The 24,127-nt window shown below is 42.9% G+C and overlaps 1 protein-coding gene across 1 annotated transcript in view; it reads right to left on the reverse strand.

Moving 5' to 3' along the window:
- The window catches only part of LOC136173168 (testis development-related protein-like), a 43,571-nt gene that overhangs the window by 3,101 nt on the left and 16,343 nt on the right, over nucleotides 1–24,127 (reverse strand). Inside the window, exon 3 of the mRNA XM_065942579.1 lies at nucleotides 996–1,099. Within this exon, the coding sequence (XP_065798651.1) occupies nucleotides 996–1,099 (104 nt within the window). The remainder of the gene's footprint in view (nucleotides 1–995; nucleotides 1,100–24,127) is intronic.

Below are 24,127 nucleotides of genomic sequence, written 5' to 3' on the forward strand. Positions count from 1 at the left end.
ACCAAGTCGGGCTGCCACAGGTTTACTCAGCTGCAGCCTCAGATGTTCAGAGTTCAGAGCACTGTGCGCCCTGAGGAAAACGCAGCCAACTGGAGGTGGGTCCCCAGAAATGACACAGCGCCCTGGCCACGGGTCCCCTGGCCGGGCTGCCGAGAGCATCCCCAGGACACAGGCCCAACCTTCCAAGTCCTGCTTAACTGGACCAAGGGGCAGAACACAGGCACAGCTTCAAGGCCACTGGGAGACGCTGGCCTGTTAGCTGCCACCCAGACAGCCCAGAGGACTGACTGACACAGTCCTTGAAGACAGGGTGGGGAGGCTACAGTCACGTGGTCAGAGGAGGGGGACTGGATGGCTCTGATGGGTCCTGAGTGCTGCCAAGATGCCCTGTCCACGGAGGAGCAGCCTCCCTATGGTCAGATTCCCCAGGATTCACCCGCTGTTGGCAACACCATTTATATTTTCAAATTTATATTTATATTTTCATCCTTTAACTACATTTTTTTGTTGGCCATGCCACACGGCTTGTGAGATGTTAGTTCACCCACCAGGGATCAAGCCCAGGCCCACAGCAGTGAAAGCACCAAGTTTTAACCACGGGACTACCAGGGAATTCCCTAAGTATGTAATTTTTAAATTCAAAATGTTTATACTAAACTAGTAGCACTTCAGCACGTAAGTATAGTTTACAGTCAATCTTTGCATTTTTAACTGGGTTTTTCCTTGATTCTCTGTAACAACTGCCATCTGCCCACCTTAAACATGTGGCTACCATCTGCTTTAAGGCTTGTAAGTTCAGTTTACAGCTGGAAGTTCAAGACCTGGTCTGGGAAGCTTTTTAAAATTCTTTTCCATTTTTCTATAGTCTTTCAAAGTACTTACACTTAGAACAACACATTTCCATCTTCTCACAAGGGAGGAAGCCCCTCTCGTCCCCTCTCATGGCCCTGCCCTCCGTCTCTGGAATGCCCGCTCCCTGGACAGTGGCTACTCACGCTCTGGACTTGGGGGATTTTCGTCCTTCCAGCAGCTGCTGCTCGTCATCCTTGTTAAATAGGGAAGTCACTTCTTTCCAGCCTCGGAAACTTGCTCCTGGAACCTAATGAAAGGTTAAGAGAAGCTCAGACCTGATGCAGTGAATACACAGGTCACAGCTGTGTCACCCGGTGGCCGTGAAACTGACACTTCAGCAGAGAAGCTGGCCCACGTCCCCTTATCTGTGCGTCTGCACAGCGCGTTCTCCCATCAGCTGCAGGGAGTCTCCATGTGGCTGAAGACAGTGAGCCACGTTTGAGTAACTGCAGCCAAACCAGACCAGGTTGATGGGACTCCCAACCAAGAGCAGAGGGGTGCTGAGGCTGCACCACAACACATTTTGTATTCTTAGAAATGATTTTGTTACTTTTCATTTCTGAAATCAGGATATACTTAACACCTGGCACCTTAGATTCAAAGAAATACAGTAATAAGAAGGGAGGGATGGAGAAAAGGAAGTGCATCTGTAGAGCTCTTCTGTCAACTGCCTTTTCCTGGAGTCACTCTGATGGTTTTGGAGCCTGAAATCACAAAACAGCAGGCAAATGTGACACCACCTAGTTCAGGTCAGTCGCTCAGTCATGTCTGACTCTTTGTGACCCCACTGAGTGTAGCACACTAGGCCTCCCTTTCCATTACCAACTCCCGGAGTTTACTGAAACTCATGTCCATTGAGTCGGTGATGCCCTCCAACCATCTCATCCTCTGTCGACCCCTTCTCCTCCTGCCCTCAATCTTTCCCAGCATCAGGGTTTTTTCAAATGAGTCAGCTCTTGGCATCAGGTGGCTAAAGGATTGGAGCTTCAGCTTCAGCATCATTCCTTCCAATGAATATTCAGGACTGATTTCCTTTAGGATTGACTGATTGGATCTCCTTGCAGTCCAAGAGACTCTCAAGAGTCTTCTCCAACACCACGGTTCAGAAGCATCAATTCTTCGGCGCTCAGCTTTCTTTATAGTCCAGCTCTCACATACATGATGACCACTGGAAAAACCACAGCCTTGACTAGACGGACCTTTGTTGGCAGTGTCTCTACTTTTTAATATGCTGTCTAGCTTGGTCATAACTTTTCTTCCAAGGAGTAAAAGTCTTTTAATTTCATGGCACCTAAAGGAGCTAATAAAGCTTCAATAACTGACCCTAAAGAAATGTGGTACCTATGAACTATCAGAGAATTCCAAATAACCCTATTGAAATTTAGTGAACCACAACAACACAAAGATAACTAAATGAAATTAGGAAAACAACCCATGGAACAAACAAACAGAAACCATAAAGAATAAAACTTAGAAGTGAAAAACACAATCACAAAACAAGAATCTTAATAGAGAGGGTCAAAAGTAGACTTGACAATACAGAGAAACAAAGACATTTGAAATTATCCAGTAAGAGAAGAAGGAAAAACAACAACAAAAAAGAATGAGAAAGATTAAGGAAAGTCAAAGGGACTTGTGGAACACAATCGGGAGAAACAGTATCTACACTGCTAGAATTACAGAATAAAAGAGAAAGGGACACAAAGTATATTTAAAACAGTAATGGCGGAAAATGTCTCAAACCTGGGGGGGAGAAATGGATATCCAAATCCATGAGACCAAAGGACCCCAAATAAGCTGAACCCTGTCAGGGAATGTTTGACAGGAGGATTCCTACGTGCTGTCTCTCATGAGCCCTTTGTCCCTCTTCAAGCAGAACAGCACGCTGCTCCCAGGGACTGAGGTCATTGTGTGAGGCAGGCTTAGGTCTCCTTTAGTAAACATTCTCTTTAGAACAAAACTGCTTAGTCTTGTACCCCTTTCTTGAGATATGGATTGTCTCCTGACCTTATGACTAACATTACCCCTTGTTCCCTTGGTAATGGTTGCTGTACGTTTGGTTTTCTGATCTCCATCATTCCCGAAAGAAGTTTCTTGTACCACAGCCTATATATACTCATAAAAAAAATCATTAAAGCACCTTTGCTCCATCAGAGCTTAGGTCCCTGGGTCTTTTTTGTCTCTCTCTCTCTCTCTTTCTTTTAGTTTCTTATCATCGACTCCGTACCACCAGGTTCTGGTCCATTAAAGGACCCTAACAAATGGCGCCCAAACAGGGATACTGGTATACATGGCATATCGGGTGGAGTGACTCAGGGACCTATTGAGGTCGGTAAGTACTAAGGCATGGGTCAAATGGCTGGACAGCCCCATCATTTTTCTACTTTACTTCACCATTTGTTTAAAGTTCAGGGACTTCTGGTTTCACGCCAATGAACAGAGGCTTGCCTTCAAACAGTAGTTGAACATAATCCTTAGTAGTAGATCTACACTGAGACACATAATTGTTCAAAGACAAAGAATTTTGAACATAGTGAAAGAGACTAGTTACATACAAAGGAACCCTTCACCCCAATATGAAGAGATTTCTCAAGAGAAACTTTTCAGACCAGGAGAGGATGAGATGATATAATCAAAAGATTTTTTAACTACTAAACATTTTCTTAATTTACTTACTGAATTATAATTACCATAGGATAACAACAACAAAAAAAACCTATCAACCAAGATTTCTATATCAGCAAAACTGTTCTTCAGAAATGAGGGGAGATAAAGACTCTCCCAAACAAACAAAAGTGGAGGGAGTCCATCAGCACTAGACCTGCCTAACAAAAAATGCTTAAAGGAGTTTTGTGAGTGAAAATAAACATGAAGGTAGAGTGAAACTCACTAGTACACGTAAATTTATACTCAAGAGTGTAATACAGTAATGGTGGCACATAAATCACTTACAACTCTAATTTAAAAGTAGAAAAAAAGTACTAAAAATAATTTCAGCTACAATAATCTGTCCTCAGATACACAAAAATATACGTAAACTGTAATGGGTTAACAAGACCCATCTATAAGCTTCCTACAGAGAGACTCACTTTAGCTTTAAAGACACACATAGCCTGAGTGAATGGATGTAAAACTAACTTCAAGCAAAAGGTGACCCAAAAACAGTAGGGATAGCTATGCTTATGTAACACAAAACAGACTTTACAAATGGTGAAGAGGGACAAAGAAGGTCACTATATAATGATAAAGGGGTCAGTTCTATCAAGAAGATCCAGTTATTAAATATTTATGCACCCACCACTGGAACACATAAATGTAGAAAGCAGAAATTAACAGAATTCCCTGGTGGTCCAGTGGTTAGGACTTAGCCTTTTCACTGCTGAGGACTTGGATTTGATCCCTCATTGGGGAACTAAGATCCCACAAACCGCACGATGCAGCCAAAACAACCACTACTAACAGCTAAAAAGAGACACTGTGGTACAATAATAGCTAAGGAATTTAATACAACACTCTCAACAATGGATACAGATCATCCAAACAAAGAATCAATATGGAAACAGTCTGAACAACATTACACATGAAATGAACCTCACAAACACATATAGAATAGTCTATAACATGACTGCAAAATACACATTCTTTTAAGAATACATGGAACCTTTTCTATGATAGACCATATATTAGGCCACAAAACAAGTCTGAGCAAATTTAGGAGACTGTAAGCATAGTATCTTTTTTGACTGCAACATATACCACCAGAGGAGGAAAAGTGGAAACTTTGCATGAATACATGCAAACTAAACAACACTCTCCTGAACAACACACAAGTCAAAGACATCAAAGAGGAAATAAAACTGTATCTTGAGACAGACAAAAATCGAAACACAACATATACAGAATGCAACAAAAGCAGTTCTAAGAAGGAAGTTCACAAGACAAAATAATGATGTGGAATAACAGCTCTATGCCTTAAGGGACGAGAAAAAGAACAAACTGAGTGAAAAGCTAGTAAAACAGAGGGATAGAGAGGAGAAATAGAGAACAAGGAAATGACAGAAGAGATTTATAAAACTAAGAGTTGGTTCTTTGAAAACAAACAAAACTGACAAACCTTTAGCTAGGCTCACCAAGGAAAACAAAGAACCAACTCAACAAAATTCTAAATGAAAGAAACATTACAAATGATACCAAGTAAATACAGGGATCATTAGAAGTTACTATGTGATTACACTTGATTATCACCCTGCTCCCCAGATGGGGGCTCTGCATTCATACAGCTGACCCTTTTAATGTTAGGATGGTTCTCAGCAGTAAACTCTGCAGAAACTCCTTAGACTAAGTAGAGAAACAGCTAAGGCTTCACATGGCTTGCTCTGAAACTGCTGCTGCTGCTGCTAAGTTGCTTCAGTCGTGTCCGACTCTGCAACTCCATAGATGGCAGCCCACCAGGCCCCCCCATCCCTGGGATTCTCCAGGCAAGAACACTGGAGTAGGTGCCATTTCCTTCTCCAATGCATGAAAGTGAAAAGTGAAAGTGAAGTCGCTCAGTCGTGTCTGACTCTTAGTGACCCCATGGACTGCAGCCTACCAGGCTCCTCCGTCCATGGGATTTTCCAGGCAAGAGTACCAGAGTGGGGTGCCATTGCCTTATCTGTGCTCTGAAACTACATACCATACAATGATCTGCTGTGGACCTGCTCCTCAGTGGGAATGCACAGATCAAAGTGACTCACCCACAAAGCACAAAGAAGACACACACTTGTTGTAGAGTGTGCGATGATGCTACAGCTGCGTTTGCTAATAGTAACAAACACATGTAGTGGTCCTAAAATGTGAAAAATGTTCCTGATCAACTGCCAGTTAAACTTTGAGTTCTTGGTTTGTTTGGTCACTTGTGCAACAATGTTTATATCTTTTCAATACCCAAATCAGTTGACAGTCAACTCAATTATTCATGCTAACAGAAGAGAAGAGAGAGGTTCCTGATTCAAAGCCAAGTGCATCTCTGTGCCAATAAGCATGAGCAGGAAAATGCACTGTGGAATGCACCCTGAGGGGGTGACCTGAACGTCTGTCAGCTGAGGCCTCTTTAGGCAGGCAGAAGGGGCTGTAGGGACTAACCCCAGCCCACCAGCTAGACACCAACGTGCTACTAGCTGTCCGTGTATATCTGGGGACGCACGCGCTCACTTTTTGTACATGTGACATCTGTGTACGTGTATGCATATTGACATGTCCTGTGTTTATACATTATATGCAGAAAGGACCTCTAGAGGGAGGAGCAAGAGCTGTGAACTGCAGAACTGGGTGGCAGGCAGAGATGAGACTCACCACATCCCCTTCAGTCCATTTCAGTCTTAGATCATGTGTCCCTGCTGGAAGGAGCAGGAAACAGGGCATCCTGGAGTGGTGGACTGGCCACGGGAGGGGGCGGCCCCAGGAAACTAAACGACAGATGGTGGACAGAAAGAGCATGAGGTGTTGCCAAGCAGATACTGAGTTTTCTGGGAGGAGGAGAACAGGGAAAGTCACCAGACAGAAACTGGTGCAGGGCAGAGCTCAGACACTCAAGATATAAACGCAGTTAAGAGGAGTTTTGTGAGGAAAATCAATAAAGGGCAGATGTAAAGTGGCCACAAGAAGCAGCCCCCAGTTCAGAACAAAGCTCCCCATTGTGGGGACCACAGCTCTCAGCCACTGGAGGACAGTGCCCGCCTGGACACTGCAGAGAGGGACATGTCCAGCAATGCAGCCTCCGATGTCAGCAGACATCTGACCTGCAACAGAGGCCGTGACTAGTGGCGTCTTCCAGGGGCTGAGGGCAGGCAAGTGCGTACCCAGAAATCTAACCCACAGGTAACAAGTGCAATAAAACACACCTCACCCTGCCCCCTGGGAAACATCTGTCAGATGCAATGGAAAAGACTGTTCTGAACAGCGCCCTCCTCTGAAACATAGTAGCAAAGAGCAAAGAGTTCACATGCACAAGGGTCAGTCTCTAGGGAGACTGCTTTCTACAGGGTCCCACTGCAACCTGAGACAAGCACTGAGCTTGCAAACCTGCTGGCAAGTATCTCGAGAAAGAGCTTCAACATTAACTGGTAACTTCTGAGAGCAGAATTCATGGTGGGGAGGGGAGAAATGGGTATTCTTCTTTTAATTATAAACTTCACAGTTCTTTCCGAATTTGAAAAACAAAAAGACAAACAACTTTGCTAGCAAAGATTGTAATGTATAATGGTAAAAATCTAATGTCTTCAATATAAAGAGTTTTATAGAACAATTAAAAAAAAAATCAAATGACCTAGTAGGAAAATGGGCAAAACAAAACAGAATTGTTTGACTTGGGAAGGCTCTCTGAGTATGTGGGAGAAGCCGGTCATGTGACTAGGTCTTCAGTCCAGGTGTCTCAGGAGGAGACCCTGTCAGGCGAGCCTTCTGGTTCTGGATCAGAGAGAAGGGTGGGCTCTGGGCCTGAAAGGACTTGGATCTGTCACACACAGCACCCAGCAGCTCTGCACCCCCTGCTGCCCAGGACACTGTCTGCTTGGTAGCATGCCCTTTTTTCCTTTGGTTTTCTTTCTCTTGTTTAGCTTTGGGGTGCAGTCAGGAAGTGTTATTAAGAGTCTTGAAGCTGGTATAAAGTCCCCAACAAATCTATTTACCACATGAGGTGTGAATGGAGATCCCCAGGAGGCACAGGGTGGTGGACGCTGTCCCCAGAGAGGTGGGTGGGTCTCTGCACCTGCTTGGGCACCACCCTGTTAGCACCCTGCACCTCAGGGGGGACAAGGCCACTGCTGGGCTGCCCCGTGAGCACTCGGCCGCCTGCACCCCCGGGTCCTTGGGGGCACTCGGACCTCTACATCCCTGGTTCCCTGTGAGCACTCAGCCCTCTACACCCCCGGGTCCTTGGGGGCACTCAGCTGTCTACGCTTCCGGTTCCCTGTGAGCACTCGGCCCTCTACATCCCCGGTTCCTCGGGAGCACTGGGCCGTCTACGCTCCCAGCCCCCGGCAAGTACTTGGCCCTCTCTATTCCCGGTTCCCTGCAAGCACTGCCCGCCTACACTCCAGGTCCCCAACTCCTTTGTGCTTCACTGTCTCAGGAAGCGAACACAGATCTCAGTGCGTTTAGAATCTAACACACCAGAAGATATTCAGAGACAGTGATGACACATAAAACAAAACAACTTGTCCTCTGCTTTTGCACATTTAGGAACCAAACATAATACATTCATTCAGAGTTTTTAAACTGCATTTTCAATCATTTCATTTTTAAAAAACTTCCACTTTATGTCCTTTTAAGAGCTATTTGAAAACTAAATCGTTAACTGTAGTGGTAATTAATTGTGGCAATTTCTTATTCAGAGTAGGATTACAGTGGAGAAAAGCAAATTTTTCCTTTCCAAACCAAATTTTTTAACACAACTGTTTAGCCGAAATAAAAATTAACCTTAAATGATGACTTAATTTATGTAACTAGTATAAATTAGGACCTTCACATAATCTTGTAGGCCTGATGAAAACAAACATCATTTATACATGTGGCATACTTATGGGACTGAAAATCAGAACCTCTACACACTGCCCACTACAGCCTTCCTCGATACAAACTGTGCAGCAGGTTTGCCAAGCGCTGGAAGGGACCCATCCAGCAGGAGTGTTAACCGCTCATGTAAACGCACACTGGCCACTGAGTGCTTGACGGCTTTAATGACAGGTGAACTCTGGGGCCAGAGGGCCTGCCAAAGGAGAAATGTTGGTCTTCGGCTCATCGAAGGCAATGGTCTAAATGGATGTCTCTCCCCAGAATTAATCTGCTGGAATCCTAAACTGGGACATGATGGTATGTGGGGGTTGATCAGGCCCTGCAGGTGGAGCCCTACGATGGGATGGGACGCAGCCCAGCAGGAAGTGTCCTGTTGGCCTCACCAGAGCTGTCTGAACCCCAGTCCCTGGTGTTATGTTACAGCAACCTGATCCCATGAACACAAAGGTGCCACAGAGAAACTGGAAAAAGTAATCCCGATGAAGAAACACAGGCCTTCACTTTGCCAACCAAAATCCAAAATATGTGGGGTTTTTTGCTAGAAATATTTTAGACAGATGAACTTAACCTGTTGCAAGAAGCCAAAGGAAAATTCCATCTGCTCCCCCCACTTCCTGCAGCCTCTGAATATCCTCTGCAGTCACAGCAATGGGAATAAAAAGCTGACAAAACCCAACATTATCAGATAACCAATACATCAATGAGGCTAGGGCAGACGGAAAGCAAAAACAGCTCTTCTCAGAGCCTAGACTTCATGCGGTGCGGTGTGTACGCCCTCTGGGGGCAGCCCTGGAAGGAGGTGGCCTCACCAGGAGGCAGCACAGCTAGGTGGGCCCTGGACCCAAGGGCACCGGGGGCGCTGGCTCCTGCTCTCCTCCAGCTGGTCTTCCTGCTTCCTGTGAGCAAGCCCCCTTTTCCCCCCGGGTCCACCCAGGAGGGGGCAGCTCTGAGGCTCTGCGGAAGTGGGAGGGATGGAGCCCGCCTTTGCACTGGGTCCTGGGCTGTTTCTGCCGCCATCTTGAGCCAATGGCACCACCACCACCGTTCCGGCCCATCTGGCCCAGCCACCATGGGCCTCTGTCCCAAGAAAAGGCCAGCTCGGCCGTAGCCTCAAAGGCAAGCCGCTGAGCTCTCACAGTCGGAAGGGGTGCCAGCGAGCCGGCAGCAGTGGGTGGAAAAGGAAGCAGGACGGGAAGCTGGTGGAGCACCCACCAGGTGCCCCTCAGAACAGTCCACAATCCTACCAAAAATTTAGGTTCCATTCTCCACTCCCACAGTGAGATGACAAGCTAATCATTAACTGTATATAACAACCATATAATCATGAGCAATACTAAAATTTTAAGCATCTGCAATGATACAACTAAAAACAGTAGTCAGAACCTAGTATGTTCTAAGTGTCAAAACAGAGGAATTCCAAATTGCATAAACAAACATTTAAAACGAACAAATCAAATATATAAAACTCAGACCAAAGTAAGCCAGTGATTATAGGTCACGGCAGTATTCTAAGTTACTACTGCAAAAATAAACTTAAAAAGATGGATGGGTATATGTAAGAGCTGGAAAAAACAATCAATAAACTCACACCTTAATCCCCTGTTCCCTTTGAAAGTTATATTTGGAGACAGAAAAATATATCAATAGCACTGATTCTAAATGCTGATTTTAAACTACTGATTCCAGCAGCAATGAACAAGAGTCCAACCTTGGAGCAGAGCTGCGCCCGTAATCACAGTGTGGCAGTGGTGTGTCCTTTCTCCACACAGCCAGATGAACACCAGGAACAGTGGAATTAACACAAGACTTCTACCTCACGCACTCCCACCCCTCAATCATCATTTTGAGAAATGAAATTCATTAACTCAAAATTAAGAAAATGTACAAAAGGCATGAGAAATGCTGGCCTGAAGGAAGCACAAGCTGGAGTCAAGATTGACGGAAGAAATATTAATAACCTCAGATATGCAGATGACACCACCCTTATGGCAGAAAGTGAAGAAGAACTAAAGAGTTTCTTGATGAAAGTGAAAGAGGAGAGTGAAAAAGTTGGCTTAAAGCTCAACATTCAGAAACTAAGATCATGGCATCCGGTCCCATCACTTCATGGCAAATAGACGGGGAAACAGTGGAAACAGTGGCTGACTTTATGTTTTGGGGGGCTCCAAAATCACTGCAGATGGTGATTGCATCCATGAAATTAAAAGATGCTTACTGCTTGGAAGGAAACTTATGACCAACCTAGAGAGCATATTAAAAAGCAGAGACATTACTCTGTCAACAAAGGTCCGTCTAGTCAAGGCTACAGTTTTTCTAGCGGTCGTGTATGGATGTGAGAGTTGGATTATAAAGAAAGCTGAGCGCCGAAGAATTAATGCTTTTGAACTGTGGTGTTGGAGAAGACTCTTGAGAGTCCCTTGGAAATCCAACCAGTCCATTCTAAAGGAAATCAGTCCTGGGTGTTCACTGGAAGGACTGATGTTGAAGCTGAAACTCCAAAACTTTGGCCACCTGATGCCAAGAGCTGAATCATTTGAAAAGACCCTGATGCTGGGAAAGGTTGAGGGCAGGAGGAGAAGGGGACGACAGAGGATGAGATGGTTGGATGGCATCACCGACTCAATGGACATGGGTTTGGGTGGACTCTGGGAGTTGGTGATGGACAGGGAGGCCTGGCATGCTGCGGTTCATGAGGTTGCAAAGAGTCAGACATGACTGAGTGACTGAACTGAACTGAAGTGAACAAAAGGCAACAAGCCCTGGTTGCATCTGAGCCCAAACACAGCCCCCAGACCCCTGGGTGGCTGCTAACAGAGTTCAGTCTCCCCCAGTCGCCTGGTGAGGGGCTGGGCTTCTGCACTTCTCATCCTGAGGCTCCCTAGGAGTGGGCCCCAGAGGGGGCTCCTTCCTTCCATGCAGCCCCCCTCAAGGGACAGAGGCTCACCTGGCCTGGCTCACGTAGTGGCAGCCAGAGTGCACCAGGAGATCCCAGGCTGCTGCCCGCTCCCCAGCAAGCGCTTGGTTCTGAGAGTGGGTGCCACTCAGAGAGAAGCCTATCATGGCCTCTACACCTGCTCCAGAGACCAGCTCAGAGGCCCTGCAGGAAGAGCAGGACACAAGACACTGTAAGCCTGCAGGAGCTTTTGGAGCCGTGGACCAGAGACCCTCCCACAGGCACCCACCTCGCTGTAACAGAGCACAGAGGAGCTGTCCAGAGCAGGAGGTGGTGGGGACCTGAGGTGCAGCCAAATTGAGCAGTGAGACTACAGGAGACCCAGTGGAGAGAAGTCAAGGGGGGCCCCTGAGGTTGGAGCCTCAGACATGCTTCCCTCAAAGGAGCCAGTCAGAGCAGATGCAGCTCCAGAGCAGCTCACACCCCTCCCCGACTATTACTGAAAATAACTGAGCAACAACCTGAGTAAGAAATGGGCAGAGGATCTCAGCATGTTTTCAAAGACAACACACAGCTGGCCAACAAGCATGTGAAAAGATAGTCAACGTCACTAGTCCTAAGGGAAATGCAAATTAAAAATCACAAGAAATCACCTCACATCTATGAGAACAGCTCTTATCAAAAAGACAAAAAATAACAAGTATTGGTAAGGATGTGAAGAGAAGGGAACCCTTGTGCATGGCTGGCGGGAATGTAAATTGGTGCAGGCATTATGAAAAACATCATAGGGATTTCACAAAAAATTAAAAATAGAAGGACCCAGCAATTCTTCTGCATATTGATTCAGAGGAAATGAAAACACTAACTGGAAAAAATATATGGAAAAATATATGTACTTCATGTTCATTGTAGCACTATTCACAGTAGCCAAGACATGGTAACAACCTAAATGTCCATCAACAGATGAATGGATAAAGATAATATGATGTGCGTGCGTGCGCGCACGCGCGCACACACACACACGGTTTATTATACAGCCATAAAAAGGATGAAATCTTGCTGTCTGCACCATGAATGGACCTTGGGGACACTATGTTCAAGTGAAATAAGTCAGACAGATAAGGACAAATACCGTATGATCTCACTTATATGTGGAATCAAAAACAAAACAAAGCAAAACAAAAAAGAACCCAGCACACAGGGCTTCCCAGGTGGTGCTGGTGGTAAGGAACCTGCCTAATAGTGCAGGAGACTTTAGAGACATGGTCGGAAAGATCCCTTGGAGGGAGGACACGGCAACTCACTCCAGTATTGGAGAAGCCCAGGGATAGAGGAGTCTGGTGGGCTATGGTCCCCACAAAGAGTTGAAGCAACTTAGCATGTACACACAGTACTAACAGAGACAGAACAGATAACTCACAGGTTGTCAGAGGCAGAAGGGGAAAAGCCACAAGAGAAAACTTTTAACTGCGTCTAGTGATGGATATTAACTAGACTTATTGTAGTGCTCATTTTGCAGTATACATATCAAATTTTTATGCTGTACACCTTAAACTAATATACTGTTATATCCTAGCTATATCTCAGTTTTAAAAAATTTAAATAGAAGAAAATGTCCATTTTCTAATGAAAAACTCTGAAGCAGCCTAAAAAGGAGGAAAGGAAGACCCATAGACCAAAAAGAAAGTGGACAAACAAACTGACTCTGAGAGCAAACCAGATGTTTGATTTGACAAAATAGCCATCATAAACACATTCACAGGACAGAAGGACATGCCACTAATGAAGCAAAAGAAGGCGTGCCAGCACTGTGGCACCCAATGAAAAAGGGCAGAGGCAGAAGCGACCAAAGAGAACCAGGCAGAAATTCTGAGGTTGAAAAGTACAATAAACAAAATTAAAAATTCACTACAGGGGCTCAAAAGTAGGTCTCAGTTTGGAGAATAAAGAATTATCAAACTTGAAGTCAAAAACCAGAGAGAAAAAATGAAAAAGATGAAGAGCCTCAGGAAAATGCATGATACCCATTAAGCACATCAATATATGCAAAACACAGTACCAGAAGAGCAAAATTAGCACAAAAAAAAAAAAATCAAAGAAATAACAGAACATTACCAAATTTATTGAAAACCAAAAATCCATACATCAGGAAGCTCAAGAAACTCTAAGTAGGATGAACACAGAGACCCACAAGCACACACACTGTAGTAACACAGAGTCAGAGCCAACACCAATCCTGAGACCCACAAACACACAGACTGCTGTAAAGCAAAGTCAGAGTCAACATCAATCCTAAAGTTAACCACCTAGAGGCTGCCTCGGACTCAACAAGTTCAAGGCTCAGTCCTCATCAAGACTGTCTTCAGGCAAGTCAGCAGCCTCACTTCAGGGGCTCACTTAAGTTACACTTCTCATCAAAGGGATATAAATTCAGAGGGTGGGGAACGCGGTGCTGCCCGCAGTCTTCCTAGGAACTCAGAGCCAGTTCGTCTGCCTCTCTCTCTCACACACACACATCAACAAGTTCACCAACCATAAGGCTCCACTGATTCTTTATTGGAATTTCATTATGTCGGCCTGATTGATTAAATCATTGACTATGTGAAAGAACTCAGTCTCTAGCCCTCTCCATTCCCTGGGGGTGACATGGCTGAAAACCCCAAATCTCTATTCCTATGCCTAGTCTTTGGTACCAGAACCAAGCCCCATCCTTATGCTTATGGAGGGGCACAGGGGAGTCATGTCCCTAGTATAACAATGATTCCTGACCCTCAGGAATCCCAAGGGTTTAGAAGCTCTGTGCTAGGAATGGGGGTTGGAGAGAAGACCAGACATCTTCTTTACCACAGCGTACAAAGAAAAAGCCTTGAAAACTACAAGGAGAAAAACATCTGGTCACTTACCAAGGAAGCTGCAGTCAGAGTAGGAGCTGACTCTCAGAGAAATAATGAAGACAGAAGGGAGTAAGACAACATACTCAAAGCACTGCATGAAAACACTGAAAAGCAAGAATCCCGAGCCCAACAAAGCCATCTCTCAGAAATGAAGGTGAAAGAAAGACTTCCCCAAATAAGCAAATCTGAAAGAATTTGTTGCTAGCAGATCTGTCTTATAAGAAACACTAAATAATGGTCTAGACTGAAGCAAGTAACTCCAAATGGTAATTCAAACCCACATGAGAAAACAAGGACCACTGGTAAAAGTAATTATGTAATTATCAACATAAAACACAGTAAAAATGCATGGTTTTTACTTCTTATAACTAACTTAAATAAGTATATACACTAATATATATTTAACGTAATGCTGGGCCTATATAACATAGGTGTAATATATTTGCCAATAACAGCATAAAAGAGGTGGGTGGGAATACTGGACTAGAGACGGTAAAACAATAAGATATTAAGATGTTACATTAGGAATCTTCCCAACCCAGAGATCGAATCCAGGTTTTCTGCACTGCAGGTGGATTCTTTACCATCTGAGCCACCAGCAAAGTCCTACATTAGAAAATACACATTTAATACAAAAGAAAGCACTAAAGGAGGAATCATGGGACAAAAAAGACATGAGACACATAGAAAACAAAAAATGGTAATATGATTTCACCTAAGCAATAATACCATTAAATGTAAACTGATTAAACAATCCAATCAAAGGCAGAGATTGTCATACTGTATTTAAAAACTGATTCAACTAAATGTTGCCTATAGGAGACAACTTGAGATTCAGAGATAAAAAAGATTAAATGTAAAAGGAAGGGAAAAGATAAATCATGCAAACAGCAACCACAAATAAAGCTGGAGTGGCTATATCAACAAGATAAACATTAAAATTTTTGAAGTTACTAAAGATAAAGAGATTATTTCATAATGATAAATGGAAGGAATGGAAATTGGATAAACAATGAAAACTGTTGTATCTTAACATCAGAAGCATATAACAAAACTTATAGGCACATAACAACAGAAAAAATACAAGAAGGAAAAATGTGGAGAAATTAAAAGCAAACTAGTTAACCCAACAACAGAAGAGACTTCAGCATCAACACTGGATAGAACTAGACAGAAAATAAACAACAGAGGACATGAAAACCACTACAAACTAACGAGACCTAATAGACATCAACAAAACACTCTGTTCAACAGTAGAATACACATTCTTCTCAGTGCACATGGAACACAGACCATATGCTAGTCATAAAATAAACATTTAATACATTTAATAGGGTAAAATTGTTCATAGTTGTCAGATCATTCCTCTGACACAGAGGAATGAAACGTCAATAGCAGGAAAAACTCACAACTAGGTGGAAGTTAAACAACGCATGCCTAAATAACCAAGGGGTCAAACAAGAACTCAATAAGGAAATGAGAAATAGCTTGAAATGAATCAAAGCAAAGACAGAAACATTCAAGTTTTAAGTGTAACTTACATATATTGCATAGTTATAATAAAACTGTCACTGTATGTGCTAAGTATGGCAGCAATAAGTTTTCAGTGTTTCTTTTGATTGTTATGCTATTTTAAAAAATTAGTTCTTCTTTTTTTTTTTTTTTTTAAAGACAGCTCCCTCAATCTGATAATGAGCATCTATGAAAAACTCACAGCTAACATCAGACTGCATGGTAAAATACTGAAAGCTTTCCCCCTAATGAGGAATGAGACAAAGATGCCTACTGCTACTCAACACTGTGCTGAGGTGCCAGTGAGGGAATTAAACATGAAAAAGAAATAAAAAAGATCCAGATTGGAAAGGAAAAAGTATAACATTTCTACTTCTATTTGTAGGTGATGTATTTTACAGAGAAAACCCTAAGGAATCCCCTAAAAACCTACTAGAATAAACCAGTTCAATGAAGTGACAGGTTACATGATCATATACAAAAATCAGTTGTCAATATATACCAGCAATGAGCAATCAAAGACAGAAAAATGCCATTTACAAACACATCAAAAAGAATACTTAGGAATACAGCTTACAAAAGTTCAAAGTTTCCTTTCTGAAAACTACAAAATAGTACTGAAATAAACTTTTAAAAGCTCTGAATATGAGAAAATCATACAATGTTCACGGATCAGAAAACATAACACTATTAAGACAGCAATTCTCCCCCTAAACAGATCTATAGACTCAATGCATTGCAATTCTGACTTCTTTGTAGAAATTGTTAAACTGATTCTAAAATTCATATAGACTCACAAGAGACTCAAATAGTCAAAATAATCTTGAAAACGAACTCACTCTTACCATTTCAAAACATTCTACCAAGCAACAGTAATCAAGACACTACTGGCGAATGGAAAAATAAACAGATCAATGAAACAGGACTGAGAATCCAGAAACAAACCCATACCTCCAAGGTCAACTAATTTTCTTGAAAAGGTGCCAAGACAAATAGGAAAAGAATCATCTTTTCAATAAGTGGTGCTGTGACAACTGGGTAATAATAGGTAAAAGAACATTATATACAAATATTAACACAAAATGGATCAAAAAAAAAAAAAACTAAACAGAAGAGCTAAAACTATAAAACTTTTAAAGAAAACACAGGGGTAATCTTTATGACCTTAGATTTGCATATTCTTAAATAAAACGGTAAAACCATGAACAACAAAAGAAAAAATAAACTGAACTTAATAAAAATTTACAATTCTTGTGCTTCAAAGAACATTAGCAAAAAAGTGAAGACAATCCACAGAACGAAAGAATTTACAAACCATATATCTGATAAAGTTCTTATATGTATCTAGAACACACATAGGAACTTTACAACTCAATAATAAAGAGATAACTAAAAGTTTTTACATGAACAAGGCACCAGAATAGACACTTCTCCAGGAAGTTATACAAACAGCCAGGAAGTACACAAAAAGATGCTCAATACATGTGTCATCAGAGAAATACAAGTCAAACCACAGTGAAATACTACTTCACACCCACGAGGATGGCTAGAATCAAGAAGTCAGAGCAATACATATGTGAGGAAGTGGCAAAATCACACCCTAACACACTACTGGGGGAATGAAAAACGAAGCCATCACGTGAACGAAACAGCCAGCAGGTGTGTAAAATGATTACACGCAGAGAAACTGTGTGGCCCAGTGTCTCAGTCCATCTGCGCTGCTGTTAACAGAAGACCACGGACCGGGTGGCTTGTAAACAATGAAGGGTGCTCCTCACAGTCCAGAGGGTAGGTAGTCCAAGACGAGGTGCTAACAGAGGCTGAGCGGTGAGGGCACTCTTCCTGCCTCACAGCTGGCTACCACCATGTGGTGGGAGAGGCAGGGAGCTCTCGGGGGTCCCGTTTATGAGGGTTCTGGCACATGACCTAATTACTTCCCAAAGGCCCCACTGCTTAGCCCCCATCACAAGGGGTAGGATTTAACATATGAATCTGGGAGAATAAACATTCAGTCTGAAGCACCTAGAAATTCCACTCCTAGATATATACCCATCAGAACTGAAAACAAGGCCATGGCCACACAAAATATTTTACACAAATGTTTATAGCAACATCATTCATAATAGCCAAAAAGTGGAAACAACCAAACATTTGTGATAAATTGATAAAATGGAGCATGATTCAGTCAAAAAAAGTAACTAAGTACTGACATAAGCTATAACACAGATGAACCTTTTAAAACATTATGCTCAGTGAAAGTTGTCAGTCACCAAAGTCCACACATTACACGATCTTCTGTTCAAACAGAACCCGAGTAGTGAAGATGCAGTGACACAAGCAAGTTAGCAGCTGCTTGGGGAGGGAAAACAGTGGGGGTGAAGAGCCACAGGGTTTCCTCCTGAGGGCCTGAAAATGTCCTCAAATTGGTAGGTTGTAGTCACATATCTGTGACTACACCAAGAATCATTTAGTTGTACCATTTGAGTGAATGAATTAAGGGAGACGGTTGTACTTTAACATGCTGTGGAAGGCGTGCAGGACACACCCAGAAAGCTTCTTCCCACACCTCCACCAGCCTTGGTCAACAACTGAGGAAGATGCTGGGAATATCTGGTCACATCACAGAACTCTCAACAGCAGGTTCGCAGGTGCAGCAGTGCACAGCAAAAGCAAGGCACACACCAGCCTTCTCGCTCCTCTGTGAAGATGCCTGAACGCGACACCAACTGCCGTGATGCTCCTAACATGCCTGAGTCCCGGCAGCAGCACACCCAGGGCCCACAGAGCCTGGCACAGACAACTAACACCAGCCACCATTTAACACACACATTAATTTAACAGAAAAATACATCCATCGGCATGAAGACTGACGGATGCACTCCACACAGAGCCTGCACGACCGACCCCCAGGAAACTGGACCAGAGTGGATCTGCTAGGGACACACTGGCCAGTCACATTAAGCTCCTCTAGACCAACATGCTCGGCTGAAACCCAGTGTCCGGCAAGCCTCTGCCTACCCTGCTGACTCCTCAGCTCACACATGTCCACATAGGACGCCGTCCGGACTAGAAGCTCCATGTCAGCACATGGGCGGTTCTCTGTAAGTGGTTGCAGGGATGGGCAGGCCTCACAGGCACTGGGAAATGGCAAACTCAGTTTTCCTGCTCCACGGGCAGGAGTCTCACCGAGACCATGGGGACACGGGCTGAGAGAAACCACTGGCAGCTCCCATGGGCCACCACCCTCGCCCCCCACTTCCGCCAGAGGCTGCAGCCAACAGGCTGTGAGTATTTGTTTCTGCCCTTGAAGGGCCACCTAAAATAAAGATCCTCATCTCATAAGTCAGCAGAACTAGATCTTGATGGACTCTATCTTGAAAAAAAAATCTAGGAAGGGAAACATTTTGCATTCAGATTTTCCTACACTTCAGCTGAATAAAGATACCATAAATACTGGGAATGCAGGTCAGGTCAGGGCCCCCTTACATCTGCAGCCTACCAGAAAAGCAGCACCTACTCAGTCAAAAACTTATTAAACTTGGCAAATGCTGACCTTTGCCTGAAGAGACAGCCATGGGACTGGATCTTAGGTCCCTCCTCCACCCTCACTTTAAATATAGTTGCTGATCTACATTTCTGATGATTTTTAAATGCTCACTAATCAATCTCTTGGCCAGCCAAAAAACTGTATCTATGAAACCTACCTCTGATTAAACTTACAAATACAGGCATTCAAAACACTGTACGTATGAGAATGCTTACAGTACTATCAAAATAAATGATATTCTACCCAGCATAAAACAGTCAAGTCAGAAAAAAGATATGGCCACCCTCCCACATTATTACTCACTATTATTCTGTAAGTTCTAATCAGTACAAGGCATTAAACAGAAAAGAGTTAAAACTACTGGGAAGGAAAATACAATTACTATTATTTAGGCAAAGACCATATAACTAGAAGATGGAAAAAGCATCAAATGAAGAAACATTAGACCTAATGAAAAGGCTAAATATAAAATAAATGTACAAAACCAAATAGCTTTACTGCAATTAAAGACCATAGAAAAAATGCTGTTCTCGAGAGAACATTTAAAATGTCCAGAAAAAACTTTTACATGTTACCTTGACAGATTATATTTAAAAACTTGAATAAATGAAGATAAAAAATCATTACCTTAAAAAATTACCTAAATGGCAAGAATAAATATTAGGAAATATTAATTTCTTCTGAGGTACAGGTCTGGTAGTGTACTTTCCACATGGGGCAGGCAGAGTCAGAGAAAAAAGTCTAAGCCCCGGGTGTCTCCCTGAGTCCCTTCAGGCAGTGAGCCGCCGCCCCCATGGCACCAGTCACAGTCCTCAGGATGTGAAGTACAATGACAACAGTGAAAATTCTAGACAGAAGAAAACCCACAGACTTGAAGAAAACATCTGCAAGAGACACACCTATCAGGTATTAAGATACTGTTCAAAACACACAAAATACTGACACCACCAAATGACTCTCATTCACTGCTGGTAGTAATGCAAACTGGAAAAGTCACTTTGGAAGAGTCTGGCAGTTTCTTATGCAAATAAATATACTCTAAAGCAGCCCCTTCACGGATCACACACAGCCTTGTCATAGCAAAGAGTCTCGCATAACTCAATGAAGCTACGAGCCACGCTGTGCCGGGCCACCCAAGATGGATGGGTTATAGTTAAAAGTTCTGACAAAATATGGTCCACTGAAGGAGGGAATGGCAAACCACTAACGTATTCTTGCCGCAAGAACCCCATGATAAGGCAAAAAGATGTGACACTGGACGATGAGCCCTGCAGGTTGAAAGGTGTCTAGTACGGTACTGGGGAAGACCAGAGAAATAGCTCCAGAAAAAATGAAGTGGCTGGGCCAAAGCAGAAACAATGCTCAGTTGTGGATGTGTCTGGTGGTAAAAGTAAAGTCCGATGCTATATAGAACAATACTGCATAGGAACCTGGAAAGTTAGGTCCATGAACCAAGGTAAGTAGGACATGCTCAAACAGCAGTTTTCAAGAGTGAACATTGACATCTTAGGAATGGGAATGGGTGAACTTAATTCAGATGACTATTTTATCTACTACTGTGGATAGTAGAAAAATCCCTTAGAAGAAATGGAGTAGCCCTCATAGTCAACAAAAGAGTCCAAAATGCAGTACTTGAGTGCAATATCAAAAACAACAGAATGATCTTGGTTCGTTTCCAGGCAAACCACTCAACATCACAGTATTCCAAGTCTATGCCCAACCACTGATGCCAAAGAAGTTGAAGGTGACTGGTTCTATGAAGATCTACAAGACCTAGAACTAACACCAAAGAAAACATGTCCTTTTCATCATAGAGGATTGGAATGCAAAGTAGGATGTCAAGCGAAAGTAACAAGAAAGTTTGGCCTTGGAGTTCAAAATGAAGCAGGGCAAACACTAACAGACTTTTGCCAAGAGAACGCACTGGTCATAGCAAACACCCTCTTCCAACAATAGAAGAGATGACTTTACACATGGACTCTCCAGATTGATTTTTACCAAAATCAGACTGGTTATATTCTTTGCAGCTGAAGATGGAGAGGCTCTATACAGTCAGCAAAAACAAGACCCGGAGCTGACTGGCTCAGATCATCAGCTCCTTATTGGAAAATTTGGGCTTAAATAGAAGAAAGTAGGGAAAACCACTAGGCAATTCAGGTATGACCTAACTCAAATCCCTTATGATTATAATACAGTGGAGGTGTCTAACAGATTCAAAGGATCAGATTTGGAAGACAAAATGCCCAAAGAATTATGGATTGGGAGTTTGTAACACTGCACAGGAGTCAGTGACAAAAACCAGTGAAAAAGAAATGCAAGAAGGCAAAGTGGTTGTCTGAGAAGGCTTTATAAATAGCTGAGCAAAGAAGAGAAGCAAAAGGCAAGGGAAAAAGGGAAAGATATTCCCTACTGAATGCAGAGTTACAGAGAATAGCAAGGATAAGAAGGTCTTCTTCAAAGAACAGTGCAAAGAAGTAGAAGAAAACAACAGAATGAGAAAGACCAGAGATCTCTTCAAGAAAACTGGAGATATCAAGGGAACATTTCATGCAAGGATCAGCACGATAAAGGACGGAAATGGTAAGGACCTAACGAAATGTAGAAGAGATTAAAAAGAGGTGGCAAGAATACAGAGAAGAGCTATACAAAAAATGTCCTGGATAGCCACAATGGTGTGGTCACTCACCTAGAGCCTAACATCCTGGAATCTGAAGTCAAGTGGGCCTTAGGAAGCATCACTACAAACAAGGCTAGTGGAGGTGATAGAATTCCAGTTGAGCTATTTAAAATCCTGAAAGATGAGGCTGTTACTGTGCTGCACTCAATGTCAGCAAATTTGCAAAACTCAGCAGTGGCCACAAGACTGGAAAAGATCAGTTTTCATTCTAATTACAAAGAAGGCAGTGCCAAAGAAGGTACAAACTACTGTAAAATTGGACTCATTCTGCATGCCAGTAAGGTTATACTCAAAATCCTTCAAGCTAAACTTTAGCATTACGTGAACTAAGAACTTGAAGACATACAAGCTGGGTTTAGAAAAGGCAGAGGAACCAGAGATCAAATTGCCAACATCCACTGGATCAGAGAAAAAGCAAGAATATTCCAGAAAAACATGTTCTTCTGCTTTATTGACTATGCTAAAGTCTCTGACTGTGTGGATCACAACAAACTGTGGAAAATTCTTAAAGAGATGGGCATACCAGACCACCTTACCTGTCTCCTGAGAAACCTGTATGTGGATAAAGAAGCAACAGTTAAAACCAGACATAGAACAACTGACTGGTTCAAAATTTGGAAGGAGTATGACAAAGCTGTATGCTGTAACCTTGTTTATTTAACTTCTATGCAGAGTATATATCATGGGGAATGCTGGGCTGAATGAGTCACAAGCTGGACTCAAGAGTGATCAAAGAAGTAACAACCACAGATAAGCAGATGGAACCACTTTAATGGTAGAAAACAAGGAGGAACTAAAGAGCCTGTTGATGAAAGTGAAAGAGGAGAGTGAAAAAGTTGCCTTAAAACTCAACATTCAAAAAACTAAGATCGGGACTTCCCTGGTGGTCCAGTGGTTAAGGTTCTGAGATTCAGTGGTTCTCACTGGTTAAGATTCTTTGCCCACCCAATGGATGGGGCATGTGTTTGATCTCTGGTTGGGGAACTAAGATCCCACATGCTGCATGTCTAATAAATAAATAAAATAAAACATTAAACAAACAAACAAAAAACTAAGAACATGGTACTGGGCCCCATCACTTCACGGCAAATAGATGGGGGAAAAGTGAAAGCAGTGACAGATGTTATTTTCTTGGGCATCACTGTGGATGGTGACTGCAGCCATGAAATTAAAAGACATCTGCTCCTTGGAAGGAAAGCTATGATAAACTTAGACAGCATATTAAAAAGTAAAGACATCACTTGGCTGACAAAGGTCCATATACTCAAGGCTACGTTTTTCTGCTAGTCATGAATGGATGTGAGAGTTGACCATAAAGAAGGCTGAGCATAACAGATTGATGCTTTTGAACTGTGGTGCTGGAGAAGACTCTTGAGGGTCCCTTGGATTGCAAGGAGATCAAACCAGTCCATCCTAAAGGAAATCAACCTTGCATATTCATTGTAAGGACTAATGGTAGAGCTCCAATACTTTGGCCACCTGATGTGAAGAGCCAACTCAAAAAACATGATGCTGGGAAAGATTGAGGGCAAAAGAAGAAGGCGACAGAGGATGAGATGGTTAGATGGCATTTCTGACTCAATGGACATGAATTTGAGCAAACTCCAAGAGACAGTGAAGGACAGAGAAACCTGGCATGCTGCAGTCCATGTGGCTGCAAAGAGTCAGACACAACTTAGCAACTGAACAACAACAACAAACTGTAAGATCCAGCAATCACATGCTTTAGTACTTACCTAAAGGGATCAAAACCTTATGATCACACATAAACCTGCACATGGATGTTTACAGAAGCTTCATTCTCAACTTCTAAAACTTGGAAGCAACCAAGATGTCCTTCAGCAAGTGAATGGATAAATTAACTTAGTATTTCCAGACAATGGGACATTACTCAGCTGAAAAGAAATGAACTACCAAGCCATGAAAAGACATGACATGGAGGAAACTTAAATGCATACTTAGTGAAAGAAGCCAATATAAAAACACCACATACTATAAATTCCAACTGTGTGGCACTGTGGAAAAGGCAAAACTGTGGAGACAGTAATAACACCAGGGTTTGGAGGAGGGAGGAACAGGTGGAGCACAGAGGACCTTTGGGTCACGAAACCCCTCTGTGTGACATCATAATGGTGGATGTGTGTTGTTACATGTTTGTTCAAACCCACAAAATGGGCCACGAGTGAACCCTGATGTAA

Source organism: Muntiacus reevesi, chromosome 8 (assembly GCF_963930625.1).
Source record: "Muntiacus reevesi chromosome 8, mMunRee1.1, whole genome shotgun sequence".
NCBI lineage: Eukaryota > Metazoa > Chordata > Mammalia > Artiodactyla > Cervidae > Muntiacus > Muntiacus reevesi.